Genomic DNA, 26,828 nt, shown 5'->3' on the forward strand with positions numbered 1-26,828 from the left:
TGGTGAAGCGCTACATAAAAGGAGATTTAATAAGGAAAAATTAAATATAAATAACATCTAAACTTAAAGGAGCCCTAAAATTTGATTGGTTAGATTTTTTATTATTTCAGTGAATCTGACCTACTATACTATTTGAGTTAAACTAAATCTGCAGTAGCTGCACTTAATGGAATGTAAATGTTTATTTCACTGCTGCTCATTTACTGTCTGGCTCTACAAACCAAATTCCATTTTGTATACACATTTGAATACAAAATGACAGTAGATGTCTAAATCTAAAAGTACAATAATAAATAAATAAATACATTTGGTAAGGGAAGGGATAAACCTGAAACTTCAGAATATCTCTGTTTGAAAACTTGTGCAAAGCGGGGGGTCAAGACATTTCCCATGCATTTTAAGTAAAACAGGTCCCCATAGACATTTATAATTAAATATACATATTTCTGTTTCATTTAGGGAAGTTAGGCAAATGTAATGAATTAAAACAGAGTGGCTTTGATTATTTCAACTTAAGGGTGGGCTTTGCATATTTTATTACATAGTGATTCAGAATTACTAAGAAAAGTCAGAGGAGGAAAGGAGGAGTCAGGAATTGTTTTGATGATTATGGAAGAAGCTAATTGGCCGACACCATTTATTTTCATCTGTGGAGAGCAATATAGCATAATACACTTTGTAATCTGTTGAGGATCCTTGGATATGTGTTTGTGATTAAATACAACTGTGAATTAAAAAGAATCTTCCCATTTGGTGAGCAGGACATAAGGAGTGCTGATTTTCTTTCGAGCAAATGGCTCTTCTGCAGGCTCAGGGTCATATTCCAACCAAAATAACATTTCCCTGTTTGTTTTTTTGTTTGTTTTTTTGACGTTCTTCAGTGGAGTAATAAACAAACAACATATTATCTGTTTCAAAGCATACATTTTGGAGACCTTGTTTAACATTCTTTTCAATAAACTCTTTATTTTTCTGTACACTGGTTAGATTTGCTCAGCACAGCAAGTTTTTGGGTGCATAAATATGTTTGGGAGCCACTGAGTTACAGTATCTGAAAATAAACAAACTGTTTAAAAACTGTCATCAGCTGGTAAATAATGATATTTAGCTGTTAGTAATAAATGGTGATAATATCTAAGAAAAAAGTGGAGGTCACAGCTCTCGAGGATTATTTGTAACAATGACAGAAGGTTGATTGTAGCTTCTTTAGATTATTGTATTTTCCTCTAAGTTTCATGGGCATTCATGGTCTGAAGTTGAGCTTCCTGTTTCATCAACTCTCCGCTAGGCTTCATCACTGTCCTTAATGCAGCAACACAGGGAAGTTAATAGTTTGTCTATGAACCATTTCTTCAAAAATATGTAAAGAAACATATCTGTCAGAGGGCTAATCTGAATTAGCATGCACGAAAAATTCCAAGAGTTGCAGCCAAATGTGACTTGAATACCATAACAATGATAGACCTATAACTATGGGCAAAAACATCACAGAATAAATCAAAACCACCACAACCAAAACTGCAACAATGCGTCTCTTTTCAGCAGCTGGTACGGCCTGAGCTGTAGACAGAGCTCTGAAGGTCCCAACAATGAAGAATATCATGAAAGGGAGGGGGAGGAGCACAGTGGATATAATATTAAAAGCAATAACAAAGCCCATTAATATAGAAAGTATCCAGGTGACGATAGAGACTGAAACAAAGACCTTAGTTGTTTTGTTGAATCTGTACCACAGTGGGTGGGCAATCATCACATACCTGTCACACAAAAAAACAAATGATTAAATCTGTCACATTAAATAATGTCTTATAAAATACTATAACCTATTGTTTTGAATACACTATACAGAAAATTACCTTTCAAGGGCAATGAGAGTCATGAAGAAAACACTGGCTATAACAAAACCAAAGTAAGTATAAATAAAGGCGATCACGTCTGTCATACGGTGCATGCCATATGCAAGTTTTACAACCTTGCATGTGACCTGGAGGATGTCTGAGATTAGAAGGTTGATGATGAAAACTGGAACAGCACGTTCACTTCGTATCTGGAAAACAAATTCAATCCAAGGTAATGTGACCACATATTAGAGACTGATTTTGAACTCGACTGCTGGAGGTGGGTGTTAGGATAATTGTTAATAATGATGTGTGAGTCTGTTCTGTACGTGGCAAATATGTGGAAATGGAATAAGAGCTGCATTATATTTTGATAAGGCTGGATCCATGGATGTCTCCTCATCTGCAAACATGTATGATGTAATGATGTGATGATGTGGCAGACTGGAGATGTATAAAATACTTCTGTAATTGAATCATGACCACTTCAATGAGATGTGAGCCCGGTTGGTAAGCACTACCTTCTGTAAACCCAAGAAACTTCTCTGATCTGATAATTTCTATCAGAATCTGTTGTCATGTTTCATGGTTATTTAGAACATGTATGTTATTATGTGTTATTTAGAAATTTAAAGAGTTTGTCCTGAGTTTCAGGAAAGAGAAAGCTTTAAGGTGTGAACACAGAGCTTTCCATAACATGAACAACGGCCCACCCTATAAGTGAGAGATGATAATAGATGGATGATAGTATTTGGGGCGGTAATTCATTTATTCTTGCTTTCCATATAGACCATCTTCTTCACTCCTGTTTTTCAAAACTGTTCTGCTGTTTTGCATTGTTTTTCATTTACTAATCTATTAGTTTTCATATTTTCCTCCTTTTTTAATGTTCTATTTTTCTTAGACACTTTAAGGAACTTGTGCTATCCTGTGCAATCAGGACAGCATAAGGAGGGGAGCCTAGAGAAGCTAAATTGATGAGCTAACAGGCAACTTCTTAGCTAATAATCCAGCAGCAGCTTTTAAGAAACTCCAAAACATTAACATCTTTCTTAAATACTGAACCAGACCCCAAACCTCCATCTTAATACACACCTGGGCGTAGAGACTGTAGATGGCCAGCAGGGACATGGGGAAAAAGATGCCGATGACAATCTTTGATAATAAAACTCCTCTGTCATTGTTATCAAGCCAGCAGAACAGGTCTGTGTTGCTACCCTCAGGGTCATCACCATAATCATTTGTGTCATAGACAGGGTAGCTGATGTTGCTGCTGTGATTATAACTTGAATCCAAAGCAGTTGTGTGGTTTTCCATCTTAAAAGCGGAGCATGCTTGAGAGATTTAGTCATAAGAAAATAGAGATTTCAGTCATTAAAAGGTAAAACAGACCGTATAGCTTTACTCATGCAAACATATGTTAAAACTGTATAGCAGGATTTTTTTCCTCATTTTCATTATGACACTGTTAGTTATTTCATATACTTTTGTAATAAAAAAAACATTAATCCTATAAACATTACTCTCCTTGCTCTTATAAAAACTGATGAATGCTATTTAGGTGTTTTATGTGTGGATTGCAAAGCCATGAGGTTCAGGCTGCTGCAAAGTAAGTGTTCTATACATTTCTATTTTCTATTTTGACTTTTTTGAGCTTTTTTTATTATTACATTATTTACTGATTGAGGTTCCTTGAGGAACTAAAGTCAGACCCTAGTCAGTGTGGGCGTGACTTAAGATGTTATCAGAGATAATAATACGATTAGCAAAGTTTTATCTGTCCGATAGATTAACTATCAGTTTTATTGAAACAAATGACATTTACAGCCATTAACACTGAGGCATTAAGTTAATAGATTTCTAAATCAAACATTTTTCATATAATCAATCTTATTTTCTCCTACATCCACAGAAAGTGATGAAAATATTTACCTTAGACAGCTTTCAGATAAGATGTGTTTCCTCCACCTGAGTGAAAGTGGTTGTCCTCTGCAATCACTCAGTCATCAGCGTATATAGTTACTGACATCAGGCTGCTGATAGACACGCCTACCTCAGCTGTTCCTGAGAAACCAGCATCTGTTAACATGTTAAACCCAGAAGGTGTAGGAGGTTGCTTGAATACACACTTTAAATACATCAATAATAGCTTCACAATGATAAATGTATAAAGGTCAGCTAAGAATATTTTCCAATGGAACCAGTATTACAACTTTACCGTGTCTTTATCGTTGATTAAATACAGGAACTCAATCCAAAATCACCTCTGTTTGGCAACCAACAAAGCCTCAAAGGGTTTAGAGGCCAATCTGCTGAGAGCAATTAGCATTTTGGAACAACTAAGTCAAAGGAGCCAAAGTGGTGCTAATTGTGTGTTTTTTTTTGTTTTTTTTTACCTCATATAAAGTATTCTGGTCAAAGTGTTAATTTTTATTTGTAGATTCCTTCTAGATATAAAGAGCCTTTGGTTAAAACATTTTCCCAGTATATCATCAGCCCTGTCCTCAGAAACCCAGAATACCACTTTTCAAACCTCAAACTCATGCATAGATTCAGTGGATGTCAAAAAGAGATAACAATTTATGTGCCTCTATGTGAAGCATTTTGGCACAGGGTGAGTGCATCTTTTGATCTTTCCTCTTTTCCAACTGAAGCCAGAAATGTAACAATGCAATCTTTTCAAGAAGGTCAATAAGAAAGACTGCTCTACGCATTACTATCCACCATGCCAGAGTATTAATGGCATACAGGTATGCATATATAGATATGTATCCCATTGAGGCCACATAGCCAAGTGGCCTGGGTCTTATTTTAAATATTCTGATCGCTGCTGTTCAGGCAGGCAAGTTTTGTGTAATGCCATAGAGCCTTATGAAAGGCTTTAGTGTGAAACAGAAATGGAAAAATTAGAAGTCATTTGCATGTTTTCTAGACAAAGAAATGTAAATGATGAGAAAGGAAAAGGATTTAAATGAAGTTGTAATATTTATAAACAAAGTGAATCTGCAGGTAGTCGACATTTACAGACTGGCTGATGAACAGGTAGAAAAAAAAAACCCTTAAGAAGTTTTGAAAACACAATGCTTTGATCTTTGAAATTTCACATATAGATGTTCTAAGTAGGGAGAGACTGGTGACCTGCCCAGGGTCTTTTATAAGTACTGCTTTGTTATTTATATATAAATATATTTCTATATCAACAAATACTTAGACCGGGATGACAGCTCATAAACAACATAAACACATACATAATTACTTTGACAAAGCTCTCCTGTTTCTAGCTGTAAAGTTTGCATCCCATCAATAAACAAATGGCCTCTTCATTTATCCAGGGTGGTTGGTTGGCCCGGGTGGTGATGTTCTTTTTGATGCTGACGTCCTCAATACATTTGTTGATGTAGGCTGACACAGTCATGACATACTCATCAGTATTAAATAAGTTGTCATTTGTTGCTGCAGCCTTGAAGATGTTCCAGTCAGAGCATTCAAACCAGTCTTGGAGTGTTTCCATGGCGCCCTCAGACCAAAATCTGACCTCTTTAACTGTTGGTTTAGCCCTGATCAGCTGGGGCTTAAATGCAGGGATCAGCATTACAGAGAGATGATCTGATGACCCGAGGTGACCGCCAGGGGCTGCTCTGAATGCATTTTTAATGTTAGAGTAAACCAGGTCTAAAATGTTTTCACCCCGAGTTGCAAAGTCCACATGTTGGTAGAAATGAGGGAGAACAGTCTTCAAGTTAGCCTGGTTAAAATCCCCAGCAATGATGAAAACAGCCTCTGTGTGCAGATTGGAGCTCAGAGATAGCCTGGTATAGAGTCTTCATGGCCTCTTCAGTGTTAACGCTAGGGGGCACATAAAAAGCAGTGATGCAAACCACACTGAACTCTCTGGGCAGATAGAAGAGCCTGCAGTTAACAGTTATAAACCTTGATGGCTGTAGAGCAGAATCTGGTGAATGGTCTGGCATTTTTACACCAGCTGTTGTTGATGTAAACAGAGAGCCCACCACCCTGAGTCTTACCGCATAGTTCTTTGTTACTATCGGCGCGATATAGCCCATAAAACAAACAAGCAACCCCAGACTATGCTTTGAATGAGGTTGAAATTTAGCACACATGGTTAACCTTCCAAAACCAATTGAAAAGGTTCTTGGAGACATGGTCCGAATTGTACAGGAAATCGGCCATTTTGGATAAATGTAAAACTTTCTCTGAGCCACTTGTGTCATATCTGAGCGAACTCCTCTTAGAGCTCTTGAGATACAGACTTCAAATTCACTATGAATAGACTAATGGCATTGGAGATCAAAAGTTATCGAGATCATTTATCTGAATAACAGTATTTGGGCGTGGCCAAGTATCAAACCAGACTCCAAGCCATAAAGCTAAATACCAGCCCTCGGCCATACGTCTACTGGGGATAATGATATCTTCTACACATTTTTAACCCTACAAGACCTACCAAAAAGTCTCTTGGAGCCATGGTCCAAACTGCACAGGATGTCAGTCATTTTTGAATCAAACATTTACCTGGGGGGCCATGAAGGCACTCCACGACTTTTGAATGATCGTACTGGAACATGTTCAAAACTCCTGCTACATATGAAAACAAGATCAGTTCATTAATTTTCCACTTTCACAGCTCTGCTCTCAGAGCTCATCTCTCGCAGCTTTGCCACAGCTCTTGTGCGCCCCAAGCTGACAGGAAGTGTATTTGCTCACCACCTCCCGCCACAGCTATAATTATAATAGCTATAATTTTTTTTAACGTGAGATTAACGCTATGTGGTTTTATGGTACAATTTTCCAAGTACATCCCGCTGCAGCCTGCGGGAAGGCGGGGCTATTTTCCCCCAGTCTATGCATTTCTCATAGGCTTCGAGAGCGGAGCTCCTCAAGGAAAAAAGACGCTCATACACTGGGTGGCGCTAGTGCCTTTTCTTTAAGCCCCACCACCAACAAACAAGTTGAGTGTCTGGTGGCTAGTAGCAACCTGAAATACGCTGAGAAAACAGATTACTGAGGTGAAATGGAATCTGCTACGGCACTCTTGCTGTCTGTGTACGCCACAGGTCGGTATCGTGTGTGTGTGTGTGTGTGTGTGTGTGTGTGTGTGTGTGTGTGTGTGTGTGTGTGTGTGTGTGTGTGTGTGTGTGTGTGTGTGTGTGTGTGTGTGTGTGTGTGTGTGTGGGTGGGTGGGTGTGTGTGTGTTCTCATTTTTGTTAAGAGGCTGAAAAGTAACTTTCTAGAGCATAGACTACCTCCATCTAGTGATGTCGGTCTATTGATTTTGATGTATTGATTGAAAATTGTTCATTATTATCTTGGTTAATTAACATCTAATGTTAACTGTACTACATTTTATAGCAGTAGGGTAAAATGCTTGTCTTTGTTCAAAAGACTGTATTAACTGTAAAGACTGTCTTTTACATCAGCCTGTTTTCAGGGCCTTTTTTTTGCCTACATATTTGTTATTTTTTGCTACATGCCTCCCCATCTTCTTGCCATATGTTTCTATGGCATAAATCAGTGTCTGTGACCTGTTTTCATTTTAAAAAAAGAACATTGGCACAAACCTAGCCTGTATGTATTTTTTGTATGTCATCGAGAGTATTTAAATGATTTTCAATCAGGAAAAAAATGTGTGATTAAATTGCGATTAATTGCGAGTTAACTCAGGCATTGATGCGATTAATCGCGATTAAAAAAATTTAATCGATTGACAGCACAAATATATATATATATATACACACATCCAACAACACAATATAATAAAGATAAAAAATGAGACTAAAAAGAGATCAAATATATACACATATAGCTCTTCTTTATATATATATATATATATATATATATATATATATATATATATATATATATATATATATATTATGTATGTATATCTATTCATATGTAAAAACTAAATCCAAATAAAGTTGGAGGATTAGTTGAGGATTATTTCAGTAATCAATCATGATTAATCCGATTAATTGTTTTACCCCTAACTGACTGTCTTCCATTCTCTTTAGAGATAGGAGATAAATTACATTTTAAGCTGGTTCTTCATTATATCATTTCTGGTTGAAAACTGCATTATCTGGCTCACCAATAGCACAGTCAAAAGCAATCATCTTAATTCCTGACAAAAATTACATTTAATGGATACAATTTACAAGAATTATTTATTTTAATCATTGCCTTCTTTGCCAAAGATGCCTTGAATGGGAACCACTTCAGCCAACAGGAAAGGAAGTTAACCAGGCTTTATCTGGAAAAATATGTTTTGCATGAGGAAGCAGGCTAAACTGCTCAACATTGTCCAGTCATTTGATAAAAAAACAAACACAATTATTATGATTATATATATATATATATATATATATATATATATATATATATATATATATATATATATATATATATATATATATATATATATATATATATATATATATATATATATACATTACTGTTTAAAAGTTTGGGGTCACATTGAAATGTCCTTATTTTTGAAGAAAAAGTACAGTACTTTTCAATGAAGATAACTTTAAACTAGTCTTAACTTTAAAGAAATACACTCTATAGATTGCTAATGTGGTAAATGGCTATTCTAGCTGCAAATGTCTGGTTTTTGGTGCAATATCTACATAGGTGTATAGAGGCCCAATTCAAGCAACTATCACTCTAGTGTTCTAATGGTACAATGTGTTTGCTCATTGGCTCAGAAGGCTAATTGATGATTAGAAAACCCTTGTGCAATCATGTTCACACATCTGAAAACAGTTTAGCTCGTTACAGAATCTACAAAACTGACCTTCCTTGAGCAGATTGAGTTTCTGTAGCATCACATTTATGAGGTCAATTAAACGTTAAAAATGGCCAGAAAAAGAGAACTTTCATCTGAAACTCTACAGTCTATTCTTGTTCTTAGAAATAAAGGCTATTCCATGCGAGAAATTGCTAAGAAATTGAAGATTTCCTACAACGGTGTGTACTACTCCCTTCAGAGGACAGCACAAAGAGGCTCTAACCAGAGTAGAAAAAGAAGTTGGAGGCCACGTTGCACACCTGAGCAAGAAGATAAGTACATTAGAGTCTTTAGTTTGAGAAACAGATGCCTTACAGGTCCCCAACTGGCATCTTCATTAAATAGTACCTGCAGTAGCCTGTTTGGTGATCAGCCCCACCTAACAGCAAAGGCGAGACATTATTGAAGCCTTGGAGAGGTATGTTTGAGAGGTGTTTATATTTCTTCTTGAGGGTGTATATGGGATAAGAATGGTCCACTAGCCTTAGATGGTGGGCAGTGAAGGCATTTGAAATCTTGTAAGATCTGTGTGGTTGTTGTATGTGAGAGATTTCAAATGATACTGATGCCCCATGCAGCGTCTGAATGTCCTGCCTAATAGTTCAAAGAGACATGTCCTCTGGTGTTCCTGTCAACACTAATTCCTGGGCAGCATCTGGCAGTAGCATGGTCCGATCTGATCCATCATTGCGTATGTGTCCAGCATCTTATCACCATTTTTAAGAGAACTCTGACAATCTTAAGGAGGACATGAGTTGGATCTGAAGGCTTATCAACGTAGAGAACATCAGAAGCAGAGCTTACAAGACAGGTTCCCTCCTTTACATCTCTACTATTGATTGCATGAAGATTAGAAGGTGATTACCTTGGCATTTGCTGCAGGGCTTCTTTAAGTTACATTGTAAGTTGCAGCCTGGTGTGCTCTCCCGCAGCGCCAGCAGCATTTATTTGTTTTTATCCAGTCAATCATCTGATCCTTATTGAAGCATTTAAATGTAGCAAACTGGCTTAGGTAATGGTCCTCTGTATCACAATATGGGCAAAAGTCTTTGGTTAGCTCTCCTTTCTTATTTGCAGACAGCTGACTTGTTTTAGTTTCTGATTTGGGAATAGCTGATATGTTCTCTGTTCCATGCGATATAGTAGAAGAACGTGGAACTGTCTTTGAGTCACGGCAGCGCTCTGGCCTCAAAGTAGGTTTCTCTCGCTGTACATAACTCCTTTGTCTATCGCTAGACTGACACCAAGTTTCTAATTGAGCCAGTCTGAAAACTCCATGAGGTTGTAAACTGCATCTGAACGTCGGCACATGTGTCTCCTGAACTCAAACCTCATCTCAGCGGTAGTTTACTGAGAAGGCATGACATATGTGATCCGCATCACAGCTCTATCTCTCCTTCTTGACCTAAAGTCTTCAACATACCCACCAATGCTCGAATCTGAAGTGCAAATCTTTCAAAGGCTTCTGAATCTCCCCGTCTGATGTCTGGAGAATCCATAACATTTGCTATCTTCTGAAGGGCCAGATGATGGGGCTGGCCGAACTTCTCTGACAGAGCTGCTATAGTGTCTCTATAAGGTGTTGGTGAGTTAGATTAGTATCAGCTATGAGATGTGTGTCTTCCAGCTTTAAACGGTCCATTAAAACCTGGAATTTGAACAGTTCTTTGCTATCTTGAGGAAGCAGGTTGTCTAAAGCGATTTTAAGATGGGCAAATTCACCTGGATCCCTTCTGGTGAGGTCGGGGATTGAAGGTGTTTGTCCTCTGTAGGTTCTGTCCTGTGTGAATGCAGGTGACCACTGAGGCTGAGCTTGTGGAGCTTGGGTTGGGTAGCTGAGAGGTTCATTGCAACTTGGTGGTATAACTGACTTTGACACAGTTGCATAAAGGGATGGCTGATGATACATCAGTTTACAGTAGCCATCAGGAGGAAGCTGTCTTGAAGGTAGGGAGCTTCTGTCAGGTTCTGTGCTGCTCATCAATATAGGTTAAAAGGGCTCTGCTGCTGCTGTTGCCATGCCCATTTTATAAACTTAGTTCAGCCATTATACGATCCAGCTTATCAAGGGTACTAGATTGCCTGCTATAGGTGGGATGACCTGTAGTACTCTGACTTTGCCACGTTGGATAATAATGGGTTTTGTGAAATGTCTGTGCCATGTCACGATGGAGTTGGCTTCTTGGAAGAACAGGAGGAGGACCGTTCTCCTATTACTGACCTTCAAGAGTGTAAGGAGGTTGATGTGGAACCACACGTGGCAACTGAGGAATAGGGGTGACTTCACATGGTCTGAAGAGTAGTGGGGGACATGTTGATCTACTTGCACTCTCCAAAGGTTGCTGAACCGGTTGAGGGGTCAGCTCTGGTTTCATCTCATCCATTATAGGGGCAGTCCATAATAGGTTGCGTAACAGACACAATTGGCTGAGCTCTAATGTAGCTCACATCATAATTACATCATAATCAGGTAGGAAGCCGAACTGTATTCTGTTTTCTGGCTGCATCCTGATGTCCAAGGAAGATGTCAATCCGACTCAAAGAACCAAAGGTTAATCTGTTAGGAAGTGAGACTGTAGGATAAGGACTGATACTGATATTTATATCCTCCTCTGTGTTCCGGTAAGAACACAGACAGGATGCCTTTACTTTCTTTGTTCTTTAATCGTAATCAGGAGAAATACAGCAGGCTCTTCATATTCACACTGATAGAGATGTCAGCATAGGTGAAGCACTTGTGAATATTATTGTGTGGTTAATAAAGGAAAGGAATAAACAAATCAGAAATGCCTGCTGCATGTACTAATAAAAATGAATAAAAACTACTTAGAATATCACCTAACAACATTTGCATCAAGAAAGTATGATAGCTTGTCATAACCAGAGCTTAAACAATCTTTACATCTGTGCTTAACAAGGTTCACTAAACATACATTGCATCGGATGTGATTAGCATTAGCCTGTAGCTTCCATCATTGAACACTCTTAAACATTACAAAACTATCAATCATATGCGACATGGATTAAACATGGCGTATCTAGTTCATTTATGTCATAACATTTATGTCACCTTGATCATGTTACACTTACATTTTTTTTTCATCTACAGTCATCGCCAAAAGTATTGAGAATGACACAAATATTATATTTTTACATGATCTGCTGCCCTCTGGTCTGTGTGTATGTCAGATGATGTCATCACATACAGAATACAACTGCAATCATATTATGAGTAACAAAAGTTTTTAATGACAGTTAAAGCAGCAAGTCAATATTTCCAGCGTGACCCCTCTTCTTCATGACCTCTGAAATTCTCCCTGGCATGCTGTTAGGTTTATTCAATGTTGATTATAAAATGAATGTGTGCTTATAAAACATTTGTGCGAGGGGATGCTCCACTCCTGTCTCATGATTCAGTCAGGAGACCATCCTGCCTTTTCATTCTGATGGAGCATTCTGTCTTTATGAACTGATCAAATGTTCTGTCAGAACAATACTCTGTTTGTAACCATGTGTCATGTTCTGTTAATAAAACGCTCTGCGGAAGAGGTCCAGTGTGAGACAGTGTGTTTGAGTCTGGGGTTCAACTGTCTCCCCTGCAGAAGTTGTATCCATTACTGTGTATTTCAGTTCTTCTTTTGCAAACCTACATTTATGAACCCAACACATGCTCTTGGTTGATCTGGGGAGGTGGTTGCGATTCCCGGATTACATCACAGCCATGACACTCCGCCTGGACATGGTGCTGTCATCAACTTCCACCAGGCAGGTTGTGCTGCTTGAACTAACTGTTCCTTGGGAGGACAGAATAGAGAAAGCCCAGGAGAGGAAGAGGGCTAAATACGCAGAACTCATGGCTGAGTGCCAGAGGAATGGCTGCAAGCCTATTGAAGTGGGCTGCAGGGGCTTCGCAGGCAGATCCCTACACTGTGTCCTTGGACTCCGAGGGATTTGCGGTCTGCAGAGACGAAGAGCCACCAAGAACATCTAGGAAGCAGCTGAAAAGGCTTCATGGTGGCTCTGGTTGAAGAGGAGGGAGGTGTGGTGTAGTGCGCTACCTGGACACAAGTCGGGGAACTGATCACCTCTGGCTGGGTGGCCCAAGTGAGGGTGTATGACTAAGACCCAAAACACCCAGTGATCTCGGGAGAGTCACTGAAGATGTGTCCAGGTTGCACCACTAGTTGTATTACAATTCGAACTAACACGGTGAAGCACTTGGAGAAAGAAGAGTCCACTGGTTGTGTCCATCTCTGCTGCTGCTGGTAAATAGATTTCTTTGCTCTAAAGTCTTCATTATGATGTAAGGCTGTTGAAAATGAGACGTCTCTGCTGTTGATATGTGCTTCAAAGGTTTTTATTTTCCACTTGCACTGAAGAAGTGTAAGCCTACATGACAGTTTATGGGCATTTTGTATGTTTATAATTGTTTGCCTCTGTTATGTAAATGATGTGTTTTGATAAATATTTTTATTGTGAAATTATTGGTCTCACATTATTTTTACAAGTACCAGCCATTTTACATTTACTCAATATGTATTTTAGATATTCCAAATGCAGTTCTTCCCAAATTAACTGTTCACACCTCTATCTAAAATGAATGTTTCATTTTCAGATATCCAAGATAATATTATTCCTATCTAAAATAGATTTTCTTGATGTCTAAATAAATAAATAAATTTTAGATTTCAATAATCCAATTGATACTGGCCATGATTTTAAAAGCAGAAATTGTGGCAGTGATAGTCTAATTAACAGAATCAAAAGAAAAACAAGTGAGCTCTTCCTCAGCCATGGAATTAGTGGCAACAAAGAGAGTCTTGCAAGAGAAACTGCCCCTAAAAGTCTATCAAAAACAGTTCTGTCCATGCTGGCCTCCGTTTTTATAATTCCAATGGGAAAAATATTCCCACGATATTGGGAAGTGGGAGAAAACAACTTCCTGCGTGAGGTGCAGAAAAACATCCGACTCATATGTATCCAAGCGTTGCATCAATAATCAGTTAAGTAAAAGTAGTCATTTCTAATTAAGAAAGGAATAATTCTATAAAAACTATCTGAAATGAATAGTGATTTATAGATATGTGAAATTTAGTTCTGCAAGTACAAAATTTATTCCAGATTACTTTAAATAGGGTGAGAGGTGATTAGGAGCCGGGCAGAATAAAGCAGGTGAACGACATGAATTAAGGCCAGCTATCAGGGCAGATCATGAAAGGTCCACACTGCCTAAAGATGGTGAGCTAAGTGGAGGCATCAGGTTCACTGATTAAATCTACAGAAATCATGAAGAAAATGTTGTCTGCGTTGCCATATTTGGGTATATGAAGAAGTCATTGCAAAGAGATTCATGTTACTAAAGCAAAGCTAAAAGTTATACTGCAGCTCTGTGGATACTTTCCTGATCTACTGTGTTTGTTTTGGTCCTTCAAAGTTCAGGTTTGGTGATGCTGGTGAGGATTGGCTGCTGCTGGTTAGGGAGGATTTCCAGGTCACTGTAGGGAATTGTTGGTGTTGGGAGCTGGAGAAAATCCCATCTTTCTCCAGCAGAGTCCGCCGTGGATACTCTGAGGGAGCCTCCTGCTCAGCTGCAGCTCATCTAGATCATCAGAGGATCCACTATATAAGCTGTCTTCAGACCTTGCCTCAACGCCGCAGTGTTGTTCCAGTTGGTCAGCGCTAAAGCCTAGATCCTTGTTGTATCTCCATGACTTTGAATCCAGGTTGGATTCTAACCACTGTCTCTGTGTTTCCAGGAAACCCGTGTCTCCTCCGTGAAAGCTCTGGAAGAGCTAACCTGCCGAGCCGACCCTCAGAGCCAAACCCTGAAGATTCTCAGAGAACCTCCAAGCAGCTCAGGACTAGAGCTGGGAAACCTAAGCCAAGGTCTGTTCAAGCTAGACGTAAGACGCTGAAGCAGCAAACGGACTCTGCTGATAACCCCTTCTCCAGAACCAACAGTGACTGTCCCAAAGTAAACCTCAAGAACCCTCAAGGTACAATCAGTGAACCTTTGGAATTCAAACCTTGTCAGCAGTCACTAACTGTGCTGTCTCTCACGCAGACCCCGGTGAACCAGAATCCAGATCTGAACCAGAATCAGTACATTCTGTGTGTTGTGCTTTAAATAAACTGTTAAACTTTCCATCCTTGTGTCAGTGGTGTTCTGCATAACTGGGTCTCCATTTGAGAACCCATCATGACAGTTGGCCTGGCTGAATAGGTGAGGTCTTCTGTTCCCCTGTAAAGGGGTTGGGAGTTTCTATGATGGTGGCAGGGGCAGATTTAGGAACTTTGGGGCCCTAGGCAAAGACAAGCAAGGGGGCCTCTGAATTGAGAATACAATGCATAAAACAGACCCATTATACAGATAGTGTTGGAAAGGCAGTATGACATTCAGAGACACTTATCTGTAGTAAGGTGTTGGGAGACATCTAGTGGCTAAAAGTGATAAGTGCGCCTTTTGTTCAGAACTGTGCAGCACTTTAATTAGTTGAAGACGGAGCTGAGAAGCACGTGCAGCTGAAGTTGTGTGTGTAGATGACAAAACGTAAGTGTAATATGATCAGAGTGACCTAAATGTTGTTTTGAAAAAGTAGATACGCCATGTTTAATCCATGTCGCATATGATTGATAGTTTTGTAATGTTTAAGAGTGTTCAATGATGGAAGCTACAGGCTAATGCTAATGACATCCGATGCAATGTTTGTTTAGTGAACCTTGTTAAGCACAGATGTAAAGAGTGTTTAAGCTTTGGTTATGATAAGCTATCATACTTTCTTGATGCAAATGTTGTAACGTGATATTGTAAGTAGTTGATGAAAACCTTAAAACTAATAAGTTAACATTTTAACACTAACAGTCAACGGCAGCTCGAAACTAATGGGTCCCAACTATTGAGCAGCATGCTTAATCAGACAGCTGCTTTAGCCAGAGTGCTGGGTCATCTTCCAGAAGTACATTGCTTACTAGCTGAGTGGATGATGCTGGACTCTCGCAGTCTGGTGGAACAACATCATTATGAAAGAGTGGCTGGATCATTCTGAAACTCTCTCCATCACAGCCCGTCTCTGTCTCACGCTGAAAACCATCAAATATAAAACAAAGTATAAGGCTTTTACCCAGTGGTTAAATATAAGTATATGTACTCAATAGCTAAAGTAGAAACTTGAGGATGTCATGCAACTTCATTTTGTGTACGCCACTCTAATTCAGAGAAATTATATATATATATATATATATATATATATATAGATAAATAACATCTATAAATAACTCGACCCTCAACATTCACAGATGTAAACAATAACACACATTACAGTGTGTGTTACCTCTGACCCAAAAACAGCAATTCCCTGTTTAGGGTCCATGCATCAGGCCTCAAAAGAACAATAAAAAAGAAGAAAAATAAAAGTAGAAGAAAAGCAAGTCAAGATAAATACACAATAAAAGCTGGTAGTAAAACAAATACAACTGTTTGATGAAAACCTTAAAACTAATAAGTTAACATTTTAACACTAACAGTCAACGGCAGCTCGAAACTAATGGGTTTTTAACTCAGCCAAGGGGGGGATGTAGATGATGAATGGGAGGGACCCCAGAATGGAGGCTTGAGAATCCCCACTTTAGATTTTTCTGGTCTCTGATTTAACCTCTTAAAACCCACTAAGTCGCCTGAGAAATAATGTATTGCACATGTAATTTGGGCTGACAGTTATTTGCTTTTCCATTTGGGTATGCAAAATAGGCAAGGAATACGCAAAATGAGGTGGATTTTAAGAGGTTAAAGTTCCCTACTGACACATAGAAGTCCCTGTCCTTCAGGTAGGATTTAAACCAGTCTGGTGCTGTACAACAAAAGCTTACCCAGATTTCCAGATGCTCTGATAATATCCAGTGATAAGTGGTATCAAACGGTGCCCTGAGTTCCAATAATACCAGCACTGTGGTTCTTCCAGAGTCTGAGTATATATGATGACATTTTGACATGTGATCTATAGGATGTCATTAATTACCTTAATCAGGGCAGTCTCTGCACTGTGGTTGGCACTGAAACCTGACTGGAAGACATCAAAACGGCTTGTCATTCTTAAAAAGGCATTTAACTTTTTCATTAATTTTACCAATGAGGGGGGGTTTGCGATGAGTCTGTAGTTCAAAAATGGTTTGATAATTGCTGTTTTTAAGGCTTGGGGGAAAAGACTTTAAACAGACAGACTAAACAACAAAATGTAAACTGATGTCGTGCGAAAAAAGTGTTGAACTATTCACCCTAGTGAAATAAACGGAGATCGATGGATTTCACTGAGTCGGCACATTTATTCATATCTTTGCAAAGAGAGAACAGTTCATCATACAGTCCTTATGGCACAGCATTCTGCTCTGTTCTGTTAGAGCAGCATTTGTTCCTCCTTACTGACAACAATGGAAAGTAGTCAGAGTCGAAACTAATTATAGACACTTTGGATAAACAGTAACATGTTATGAATAAACCTTCAGAAAGAATCTGGATTGTTATGGGAAGAAGCTACAGGTGCTGGTCATAAAATTAGAATATCATGAAAAAGTAGATTGATTTCAGTAATTCCATTTAAAAAGTGAAACTTGTATATTATATTCATACATTACATACAAACTCATATATTTCAGATGTTTATTTTGTTTAATTTTGATGATTACAAATGACAACAAATGAAAATCTCAAATTCATCATATCAGAAAATTAGAATATTGTGAAAAGGTTCAAAATTGATGGCCCCTGGTGCCACACTCTAATCAGCTAATTAACTCAAACCACCTGCAAAAGCCTTTAAATGGTCTTTCAGTCTAGTTCTATAGGCTACACAATCATGGGGAAGACTGCTGACTTGACAGTTGTCCAAAAGACGACCATCGACACCTTGCACAAGCAGGGCAAGACACAAAAGGTCATCGCTAAAGAGGCTGGCTGTTCACAGAGCTCAGTGTCCAAGCACATTAATAGAGAGGCGAAGGGAAGGAAAAGATGTGGTCGAAAAAAGTGTACAAGCAAGAGAGATAACCGCACCCTGGAGAGGATTGTGAAACAAAACCCATTCAAAAATGTGGGGGAGATTCACAAAGAGTGGACTGCAGCTGGAGTGAGTGCTTCAAGAACCACCACACACAGACGTATGAAAGACATGGGTTTCTGCTGTCGCATTCCTTGTGTCAAGCCACTCTTGAACCACAGACAGCGTCAGAAGCGTCTTGCCTGGGCTAAAGAGAAACAGGACTGGACTGCTGGTGAGTGGTCCAAAGTCATGTTCTCTGATGAAAGTAAATTTTGCATTTCCTTTGGAAATCAAGGTCCCAGAGTCTGGAGGAAAAGAAGAGAGGCACTTCATCCACGTTGCTTGAAGTCCAGTGTAAAGTTTCCACAGTCAGTGATGGTTTGGGGTGCCATGTCATCTGCTGGTGTTGGTCCATTGTGTTTTCTGAGGTCCAGGGTCAACGCAGCCACATACCAGGAAGTTTTAGAGCACTTCATGCTTCCTGCAGCTGACCAACTTTTTGGAGATGCAGATTTCATTTTCCAACAGGACTTGGCACCTGCACACAGTGCCAAAGCTACCAGTACCTGGTTGAAGGACCATGGTATCCCTGTTCTTAATTGGCCAGCAAACTCTCCTGACCTTAACCCCATAGAAAATCTATGGGGTATTGTGAAGAAGAAGATGCAATACACCAGACCCAACAATTCAGAAGAGCTAAAAGCCACTATTAGAGCAACCTGGGCTATCATAACACCTGAGCAGTGCCACAGACTGATCGACTCCATGCCACGCCGCATTGCTGCAGTAATACAGGCCAAAGGAGGCCCAACTAAATACTGAGTGCTGTACATGCTCATACTTTTCATGTTCATACTTTTCAGTTGGCCAACATTTCTATAAATCCTTTGTTTTTATTGGTCTTCAGTAATATTCTAATTTTCTGATATGATGAATTTGAGATTTTCATTTGTTGTCATTTGTAATCATCAAAATTAAACAAAATAAACATCTGAAATATATGAGTTTGTATGTAATGTATGAATATAATATACAAGTTTCACTTTTTAAATGGAATTACTGAAATCAATCTACTTTTTCATGATATTCTAATTTTATGACCAGCACCTGTATGTCTGGTCTACAAACATCATCCTGCAGGGAATGCTGTGGCCTTGAAGGTGAAACAGACTGAGTGAAAAATTTTATACTGAGTAAATAGGATAAATTAATATATAATAGAAAAGAAATAAAAATTTTCCGACAACAACAAGATAAATAAGAGGGGGCCCAAAACAGAACCTTGTGGCACATCCTTATGAACAGTAACAAATTCAGAACAAAGCCCCTCACATTTTATACACTGGGACCTGTTTTCTAGATAATTTAATAACCAGGCAACCGCATGCTCTGACAGGCCTGTAAGAAGTAGCCTGCGTTTTAAAATAGCAGGTCCAGAGTGTCAAAAGCTTTTGAAAGATCAATAAAGAATGAGGCACAGTAATGTTTTTTATCAAGTTCTACAATTATATAATTTATCACCTTCATAGTAGCCGTAATAATGCTGTGTTTTTTTCTGAAACCTGATTGGTATTTAGAAAGGATTTCATTTGAATGGAGGAACTCTTTCAATTGATCACAGACAAGAGACTCTAGAATTTTAGATAAACACATCAAGCGTGCTACTTTGTGATAAAAGTTGATGGGGGCGCTCTAAGGGTGGTGGCTGATGGACCTACAGCTTCTTAACCCGGACGCTATCAATAGAGTTTATATTTTGCAAAAATGAGCTCAAATATATATTTACTGAATACTTTGCTATTTTTGGGAACACAAGAGTACCACAATACATTCTTGGTATTTATAGACAGATGCCTGCCTTTAGTGATTTATTTTAAAGGGCAAAGATGTCTGCCTCCATGGCTGCGAGACCCGCTCTTATGTAATTATAAATAACGAATTCTAAGGCAACGCAAATATTGAGGTTAAGAGGCTGAGCTCGTAGATGATGATAAATAACATAGTTATGTATAATATATTACATTTCTGACTGTATATCCCTGTAATTATTACACACTGTAGCTTTAAAAACAGATTTATGAACCTGTCTACCAATATAATGATGCCAGAGAAAATCATTTTCAGGATCTCTAGAAGCTCTGCAGTCTGATTCTCTGTTAAATAAGAAAACAACAGATCTGTGTTCATTTTAGAAGCCCAGCTTTTTAAACTCATATAAATGTACAGTCTGCTGCCATTTTAGCGGAAAAAGCTCCATATGTGTAACTAACAGATTTTTCGGTGGTATCTCTGATTTTTTTAACCGACCCGTCTCCTAACCTTTACTTAAACATACATCGGAGTAGCTGCCAGTTAAAATTCAATGAGTGCTGCTGCAAATTTATGTTAAAAGGGCTTGCCATAATAGGTCAGACGAAACCAACTGTATGTTAATACGGCTTTCTTTATCCGGTATCTCTTCTCCTCCTCGTATGCAGTGACTAGTGATCACAAATAATATTATGTCCCAAAGCAACAGATCCAATGATATTTCACTGAGAGGTGGGACTGGAGAGCAGCGGGAGAGCGAGGAAAAAACACGTACTGAAAACGCTCCGAACACAGACAGATGCACCCAGTTACTGCTGGCTGAAGTAAATCAGCGGAAATAATTGCTGGGGACTGTCCCCCTCATGCCCAAAGTTGGTGGGGACATATCCACACCATTCCTTCAGAAAGTTACACCAGTGTTGCACATACATTTTAAATTGGCCTATAATTGGTAAGAACTGATGGATCACCTCCTTTTAATAAAGGAATGACAAAATCAGATTTCCAAATAGATGAGATGTCCTTGTTTTCAATTGAAAGATTAAACAGAATGGACAGTTGCTCTGCTATGAAAACAGCTGCCAGTTTTAGGAAGTGAGGCTCATTCCAGTCAGGTACAGGGGGCTTTCTGTGCTCTAATGTTCTTTAAGCTTTATGTTCAGATCTGGCAAATGGCATTCGTGGCCCCTTTACCCTGAATTTCTTCAAAGGTGCATGTTTGTTTATTAATTGCATGAAAATGTCTCTGAAAAAAGTCCAGGCTAGCTCTACATCTGGAATTAGTTTTATATATTCCCAGTTCACCATAGACAAATAATGATGAAAGGCTTGTTCATTAACATTTTTAAGATTCCTTCTGCAAACTACACAGGGTTTGCATTTTGGAATCCCTGTGCTTCTACATGCAGCAAACACACTGTAGGGACTAAGCCGACGCTTAAAGCCACTGGAGTGTTTTTAAACCAGAATCTTATGGTTGACGCGCTTTGCCGGGGTTAGATGGTGTGAACAGGAAATGTCCAGACGCTGTTCTTGCTGTTTGAAGGCTTATTTATTCCCACTCTTGCTGCTTACAAAACAAAACAAAAAAATTATACAACAGCCAGCTGTGAGTTGACAGTGTTTTCTCGCCAAGCGGTCAAACCGATTTGACATTTCCGGTGAAACACACGCCCATACACACATTGTTGTGTATTAATCTGCACTAAACATAAGATAAAATAAAGTTAATGTTTTATAAGTTTAAAGTTGTTTTTCACAAATGAGAAAAGCAGAGCAGTTCAAGGCTAAGAGGAGAAGTGCAGAGTAGTGAGTGTGTGTATCCATTGCGCCTGGCCCCAAGAGGAGGTTTGCAGGACAACGCAGGGTTGAGGCCCCTTAGTGATAAGAAAAGCACCCGCAATAAAAATGAGATATTTGACATCCCAAGGTAGTCCAGCTCAGCAAAAATCTGGCCATACAAAGGAGTTGTTATTTTCAAACACACGGAGCAGTAATGGGTGATGAGACGAAGGGGGAGCAGTATGGTAGATTGACATAGCTTGAAGCAAGGGCTGACATGTTTTTGACTACACCGTCATAAGTTTCTGATTTGAATGCACCAGATGTTTTCATGGTCTGAGAGAGTGCTCTCACAAGTATGAGATGTGTCTATGAATGTCACCGTGTTTTGCAGATAAATATCAATGTGACCTTTACCAATGACTGAAATATGTTCTGAAGGGGGTTTTTCCACCGATAAAGACATGTATAAAAGGGAGCTGGTTTCACCATTTGTTAGCTTCGGCTCATCAGCTCTGTGTAAATATGTAGTGTTTAGCAATAAACACTGGACCCGGACTCAGCTGCCCTCTGTCTGAATTTTTTGATCTTTGTCTGAGACTTTTTCTGCTTTTTAAGAACTTTGAATTTTTATAAAACTTAGCTTCAATTTTAAGTCGTCAAGAAGAGAATTATAGGACGACAACATCATTTCCATTCTTTTATAGAGCTTATACATAATGGCTTCTACACACACAATGATCACTTAGGTCATTACAGATGACACCCAAGGAAGAGAATTTATGAGGCACAAGTTGAATTAGTTAGTTAAATACAGCTGTTAATTAAAAAGCATCCTCCCATTTGGTAAACAAGACATAAAGAGTGTTGAATACTCCTGATTTTTCCAGTAGAGTAATAAACAAACATGACATATTAGCTCTCTCGATGCATACATTTTGGAGACATTCTTTAGGCAAGGCAAGGCAAATTTATTTGTATAGCACAATTCACTACAAAGACAATGCAAAGTGCTTTACATGTTTAAAATATAGGAAAATAAAACAGAATCAAAGCAAGTAGGGAAAAAATAAGAAAATAAATAAATAAAATAAAATAAAAATAAAAAAAATTGCAGACTCCAACAATGACATTTTTACCAACTTCTGTCAACCCTGTTGACTTTATAGGTCCCGGACCTATTTATTTCAAACAACATTGTTTTTTCAAACCACAAGATCCCTGATCTTGACACAATATGAAAATTAATTTAAAATGTAAAATTAATGCTTTATTTTTCTGTACACTGGTAAGATTTGCTCAGCACAACAAGTTTTTGGGTGCATAAATATGTTTGGGAGCCACTGAGTTACAGTATCTAAAAATAAACACAAACTGTTAAAAACTGTCATCAGCTGGTAAATAATAATATTCAGCTGTTTGAAATAAATGGAGATAATATTTTCAAAAAAATGTGGTTTCCACATATGAAATAACCTAAATTATCAATACATGTTGAAAAGAACATGTTGTTATTTTTAGTAACGCTAATTTAGAACTTGAATGTTTTACATCAGCTTCATTAAGTGTTATATATGCAGTTCTCCATGTGTCCTCTAGAGGTCACAGGCTCTGCAGGATAATGTTATAGGAAATGTAACAATGAAAGAAGATTGTAGCGTTTTTAAGTTCTTGGATTTCCCTCTAAGTTTCATGGGCTTTCATGGTCTTTGCTTTTAGAAGTTGAGCTTCCTGTTTCATCAACTATCTGCTGGGCTTCATCACTGTCCTTAATGCAGCAACACAGGGAAGTTAATAGCTTGTCTATGAACCATTTCTTCAAAAAGATGTAAAGCAATATATCTGCCAGAGGGCTAATCTGAATTAAAATGTAAGAATTATAAAAAGCATTTTTTAATCGCTCACACTCTGTTGAGCAATCTGAGTTGATTATTATTGAATGAACAACAGGTAAGGGCAAAAACATCACAATATAAATCAAAACCACCACAACCAAAACTGCAACAATGCGTCTCTTTTCAGCAGGCGGTACGGCCTGAGCTGTAGACAGAGCTCTGAAGGTCAGAGCAACAAAGAATATCATGAAAGGGAGGGGAATTAGAAAACCGGCTTCAGGAAAGAGATAACTAACAAAGCTCATTAATATGGAAAGTATCCAGGTGGCAACAGAGACGGAAACAGAGACCTTAGCTGTTTTGTTAAATCTGTACCACAGCGGGTGGGCGATCATCAGATACCTGTCACACAAAAACACATGTAAACAGTCTATGCAGAGCAAAATAAACAGTTTATATAAATATTAAACCTTTCACATGAAATAATATCTTATAAAATACTATAACTCATGGTTCTGAATAAACTATACAGAAAATTACCTTTCCAGGGTTATGAGGGTCATAAACAAAGCACTGGCCACAACAAAACCATGGTAAGTACGAATAAAGTACATCCTGTCTGTCCTAGGATCCATGCCATATGCAAAGTTTGTCCATTTTATCCTAGTATCCATGTCATATGCAAGGTTTACAACCATGCAGACGACCTGGAGGACATCTGAGATTAGAAGGTTGATGAGGAAGACTGGAACAACACGTTCACTTCGTATCTGAAAAACAAATTTACTCCAAGGTAACCAGGTGTCCAGATTTTAGAGACTGATTTTTGACATTTTGAACTCGAAGGAGGAAAAAAGAAACTTAACAATGTTTAAATGTAGAAACATAGATGGTTAGGGTTTCACAGATTTTACACATATATAAGCAATACAAATCAATACTGAGAGTAGAAATGTGTCTCTCCTCACTGGCATTAGCATTTAGGAAAGTGGTGGTTAGTGGTTAGGGCATTGCGCTTGGATTCCAGGGGTTCTGGGTTCAAGGCCCACTCTCATGCACTGCCACTCTGAGAAAGACCCTTAACCCCACACTGCTCCCTGGGTGCCACACAATGGCAGCCTGCTGCTCCCCAAGGGGATGGGTTAACTGCACAGACCTGATTTTGTTGTGACAATAAAGTTGAAAACCAATAGTAGCGATATACTACTAGGAGAGTTCATATTTTCCTCTTTCAGTTTTTTCTATCATTTAATTTTCCTTCTCTTACTTTAACTATTTTATAAGTCTTACTATATACTGATCCATCATTCTCCAATCTTTCTGTGTTCTAATATGCAAACATGGTCATAATTGTACATATATATTATTGTAAACAGTACACGCAAACATTAGATTGTAAGTTTAGGCCATACTATCAATACTTTGGATATCCTCTAGATGTTGATATTTTTAGATGAGTACAGTACCATCTTTGTATAAAAAGTTAATAGCTAGTCCATCCATGATTCACGCATACACGACAAAATCATATTCTGCATTTAGATTCTGTCTTTTTTTAACGTGGTGCAGTCAGATCTTCTAAAGCAGCTGCTGTTATGAACAACATCTGTAGTTTGTGTTTTTTACACAGCTATCCTAATAACAACCCAAAGACAACATTATCTTCCATCTGACTCTGAAATCCTGGACAGCTTCTGTCAGGGACAGGTCTTCCAAAACAGGGACTCTTCCTGGAAATCTGAGGACAGTCCCCATGCTAATCGGACCTATGTATGAACACCAAGGCTTTTCCTCTCATGTTCAAACAAATAACAACAATAAACCACTGTTCACTCTGCATTCCAGGAAGCTGTGCCAAACCAATGAAGGAACTTGAGCGACCCTGTACAATCAGGGCAGAATAAGGAGCGGAGCCTAGAGAAGCCAAATCCATCACCTAACACGCAGCTGATGCAACAGTTTTTAGGAGACACAAAAACATCAATATCTTTCTTAAATACAAAAGCAGACCACAAACCTTTTCTTAATACACACCTGGGAGTAGAGACTGTAGATGGCCAGCAGGGACATGGGAAAAAAGATGCTGATGACAATCTTTGATAATAAAGTTCCCCCCTCCAAATACCAGCAGATCACGAGATGATTTATATCCTTACAGAAATAAACTTTGTCATAGTCATCATAGTCGAGATAGTGGATGTTGCTGTTGTGATCATAACTTGAATCCAAAGTACTTGTGTGGTTTTCCATCTTTAAAGCAGAACCTGTTTGAGAGGTTTATTTGTAAGAGAAAAGAGAGATTTCAGTCATTAACAGGTGAAACAGACATTACAGCTTCACTCATGCAAAGATTTATTTGGTGACAATAAAGAAATGACATGAAGTTACAACAGTGCAACAGATTTTTTTTTTTGTTCTCTTTTTTATTCTGACACCGTTAGTTATTTTAGATGCTTTTGTAATAAAAACATCATTAGTTCAATAATTATTCACTCTTCTTACTCTAAATACCATTTAGGTTTTTATGTGTTGATTGCAAAGCCATCAAGTTCAGGCTGCTGCAACATATTCTTCCATAAAGTTCTATTTTCTACGTTTTGGCATAAAATAGTAGAATAAATACATACAATAAATATGATTTTTTTCTCTTTATAATTACATTTTTATTATTGTATCTGTAATTTTTTAATCTTTTTGCAAAATTATGTCCACATCCATAACTAATTTAGAGACTTTTGAAGCTAGGATTGCTAAGAGTTGATTTAATTCTGGTATTGACTTGAACTCCTTCCTGTCTGATGTCCGACTGCTCCTGTTTTTAGGAGCCTGCTGTCGAGCCAGTAACTGGACCCACACTTTACTGAAACTAAGTGTAAACACTCATATTATTGATTTGGGTTCCTTTGGGAACTGCACTACAGTCAGACCCTAGTCAGTGTGGGCCTGGCTTAAGACGTTATCTGAGATAAGTGCCCTCAAATGTGTCTGATAAGATTATCAGCATTTTATCTGACTTTAGAATTTTAATTAACATGAAAATAAGACTGTTCAGATAGATTAACTATCAGTTTTATTGAAACATCATATAACATTGACAGCAATTAACACTTAGGCATTAAGTAAATAGAAATGAAACATTTTTCTTATGATCAATTAGAATTAATCAAATGTCTTATTTTATTCTAAATTGTACAGAAAGTGATGAAAATATTTACCTTAGACAGCCTTCAGATCAGATGTGTTTCCTCCACCTGAGTGAAAGTGGTTGTCCTCTGCAATCACTCAGTCATCAGCGTATATAGTTACTGACATCAGGCTGCTGATAGACACGCCTACCTCAGCTGTTCCTGAGAAACCAGCATCTGTTAACAGTAGGAGGTTGCTTGAAAATACACTTTATATACATCAAGAGTATCTTTACTTGTGGTTAGCTAAGAATAATTTCCAGTGGAACCACTATTACAACTTTACTGGGTCTGATTAATTGTTGATTAAATAAAGAAAAATGTATCTAAGCAAAAGAGCAAAACAACATAAATTAGTAGACACCTCTGTCTGGCAACCAACAAAGCCTCAAAGAGTTTAGAGGCCAGTGTGCTGAGAGCAATTATATTTTTTACTAACTCGGTCAAAGGAGCCAAAATGGTGCTGATTGTGTTTTTTTTTTACCAAAGATAAAGTATTCTGGTAAAATTAAAGTGTCTAATTTCATTGATAGACT

At 38.2% G+C, this 26,828-nt stretch overlaps 2 protein-coding genes across 2 annotated transcripts in view; both read right to left on the bottom strand.

Moving 5' to 3' along the window:
• Positions 1 to 1,115: 1,115 nt before the first annotated feature.
• LOC119794061 (ovarian cancer G-protein coupled receptor 1-like) lies at positions 1,116 to 26,353 on the bottom strand. The gene is made up of 5 exons (XM_038301407.1): positions 26,323 to 26,353; positions 2,934 to 3,172; positions 1,857 to 2,047; positions 1,469 to 1,757; positions 1,116 to 1,422 (listed from the first exon to the last, which is right to left on the bottom strand). Exons 2-5 carry the CDS (start codon positions 3,153 to 3,155, stop codon positions 1,285 to 1,287), a joined length of 840 nt encoding a protein of 279 aa, XP_038157335.1. The 5' UTR covers positions 3,156 to 3,172; positions 26,323 to 26,353; the 3' UTR covers positions 1,116 to 1,284.
• LOC119793812 (G-protein coupled receptor 42-like) overlaps positions 22,963 to 26,828 on the bottom strand; it is a 36,896-nt gene continuing 33,030 nt past the window's right edge. The window contains exons 2-4 of the mRNA XM_038301089.1: positions 23,648 to 23,877; positions 23,305 to 23,509; positions 22,963 to 23,040 (exon numbers count right to left, since the gene is read on the bottom strand). Coding sequence (XP_038157017.1) covers positions 22,963 to 23,040; positions 23,305 to 23,509; positions 23,648 to 23,877 — 513 coding nt within the window. The remainder of the gene's footprint in view (positions 23,041 to 23,304; positions 23,510 to 23,647; positions 23,878 to 26,828) is intronic.

Source organism: Cyprinodon tularosa, unplaced genomic scaffold (genome assembly GCF_016077235.1).
Source record: "Cyprinodon tularosa strain WSP-4 unplaced genomic scaffold, ASM1607723v1 ctg1124, whole genome shotgun sequence".
NCBI lineage: Eukaryota > Metazoa > Chordata > Actinopteri > Cyprinodontiformes > Cyprinodontidae > Cyprinodon > Cyprinodon tularosa.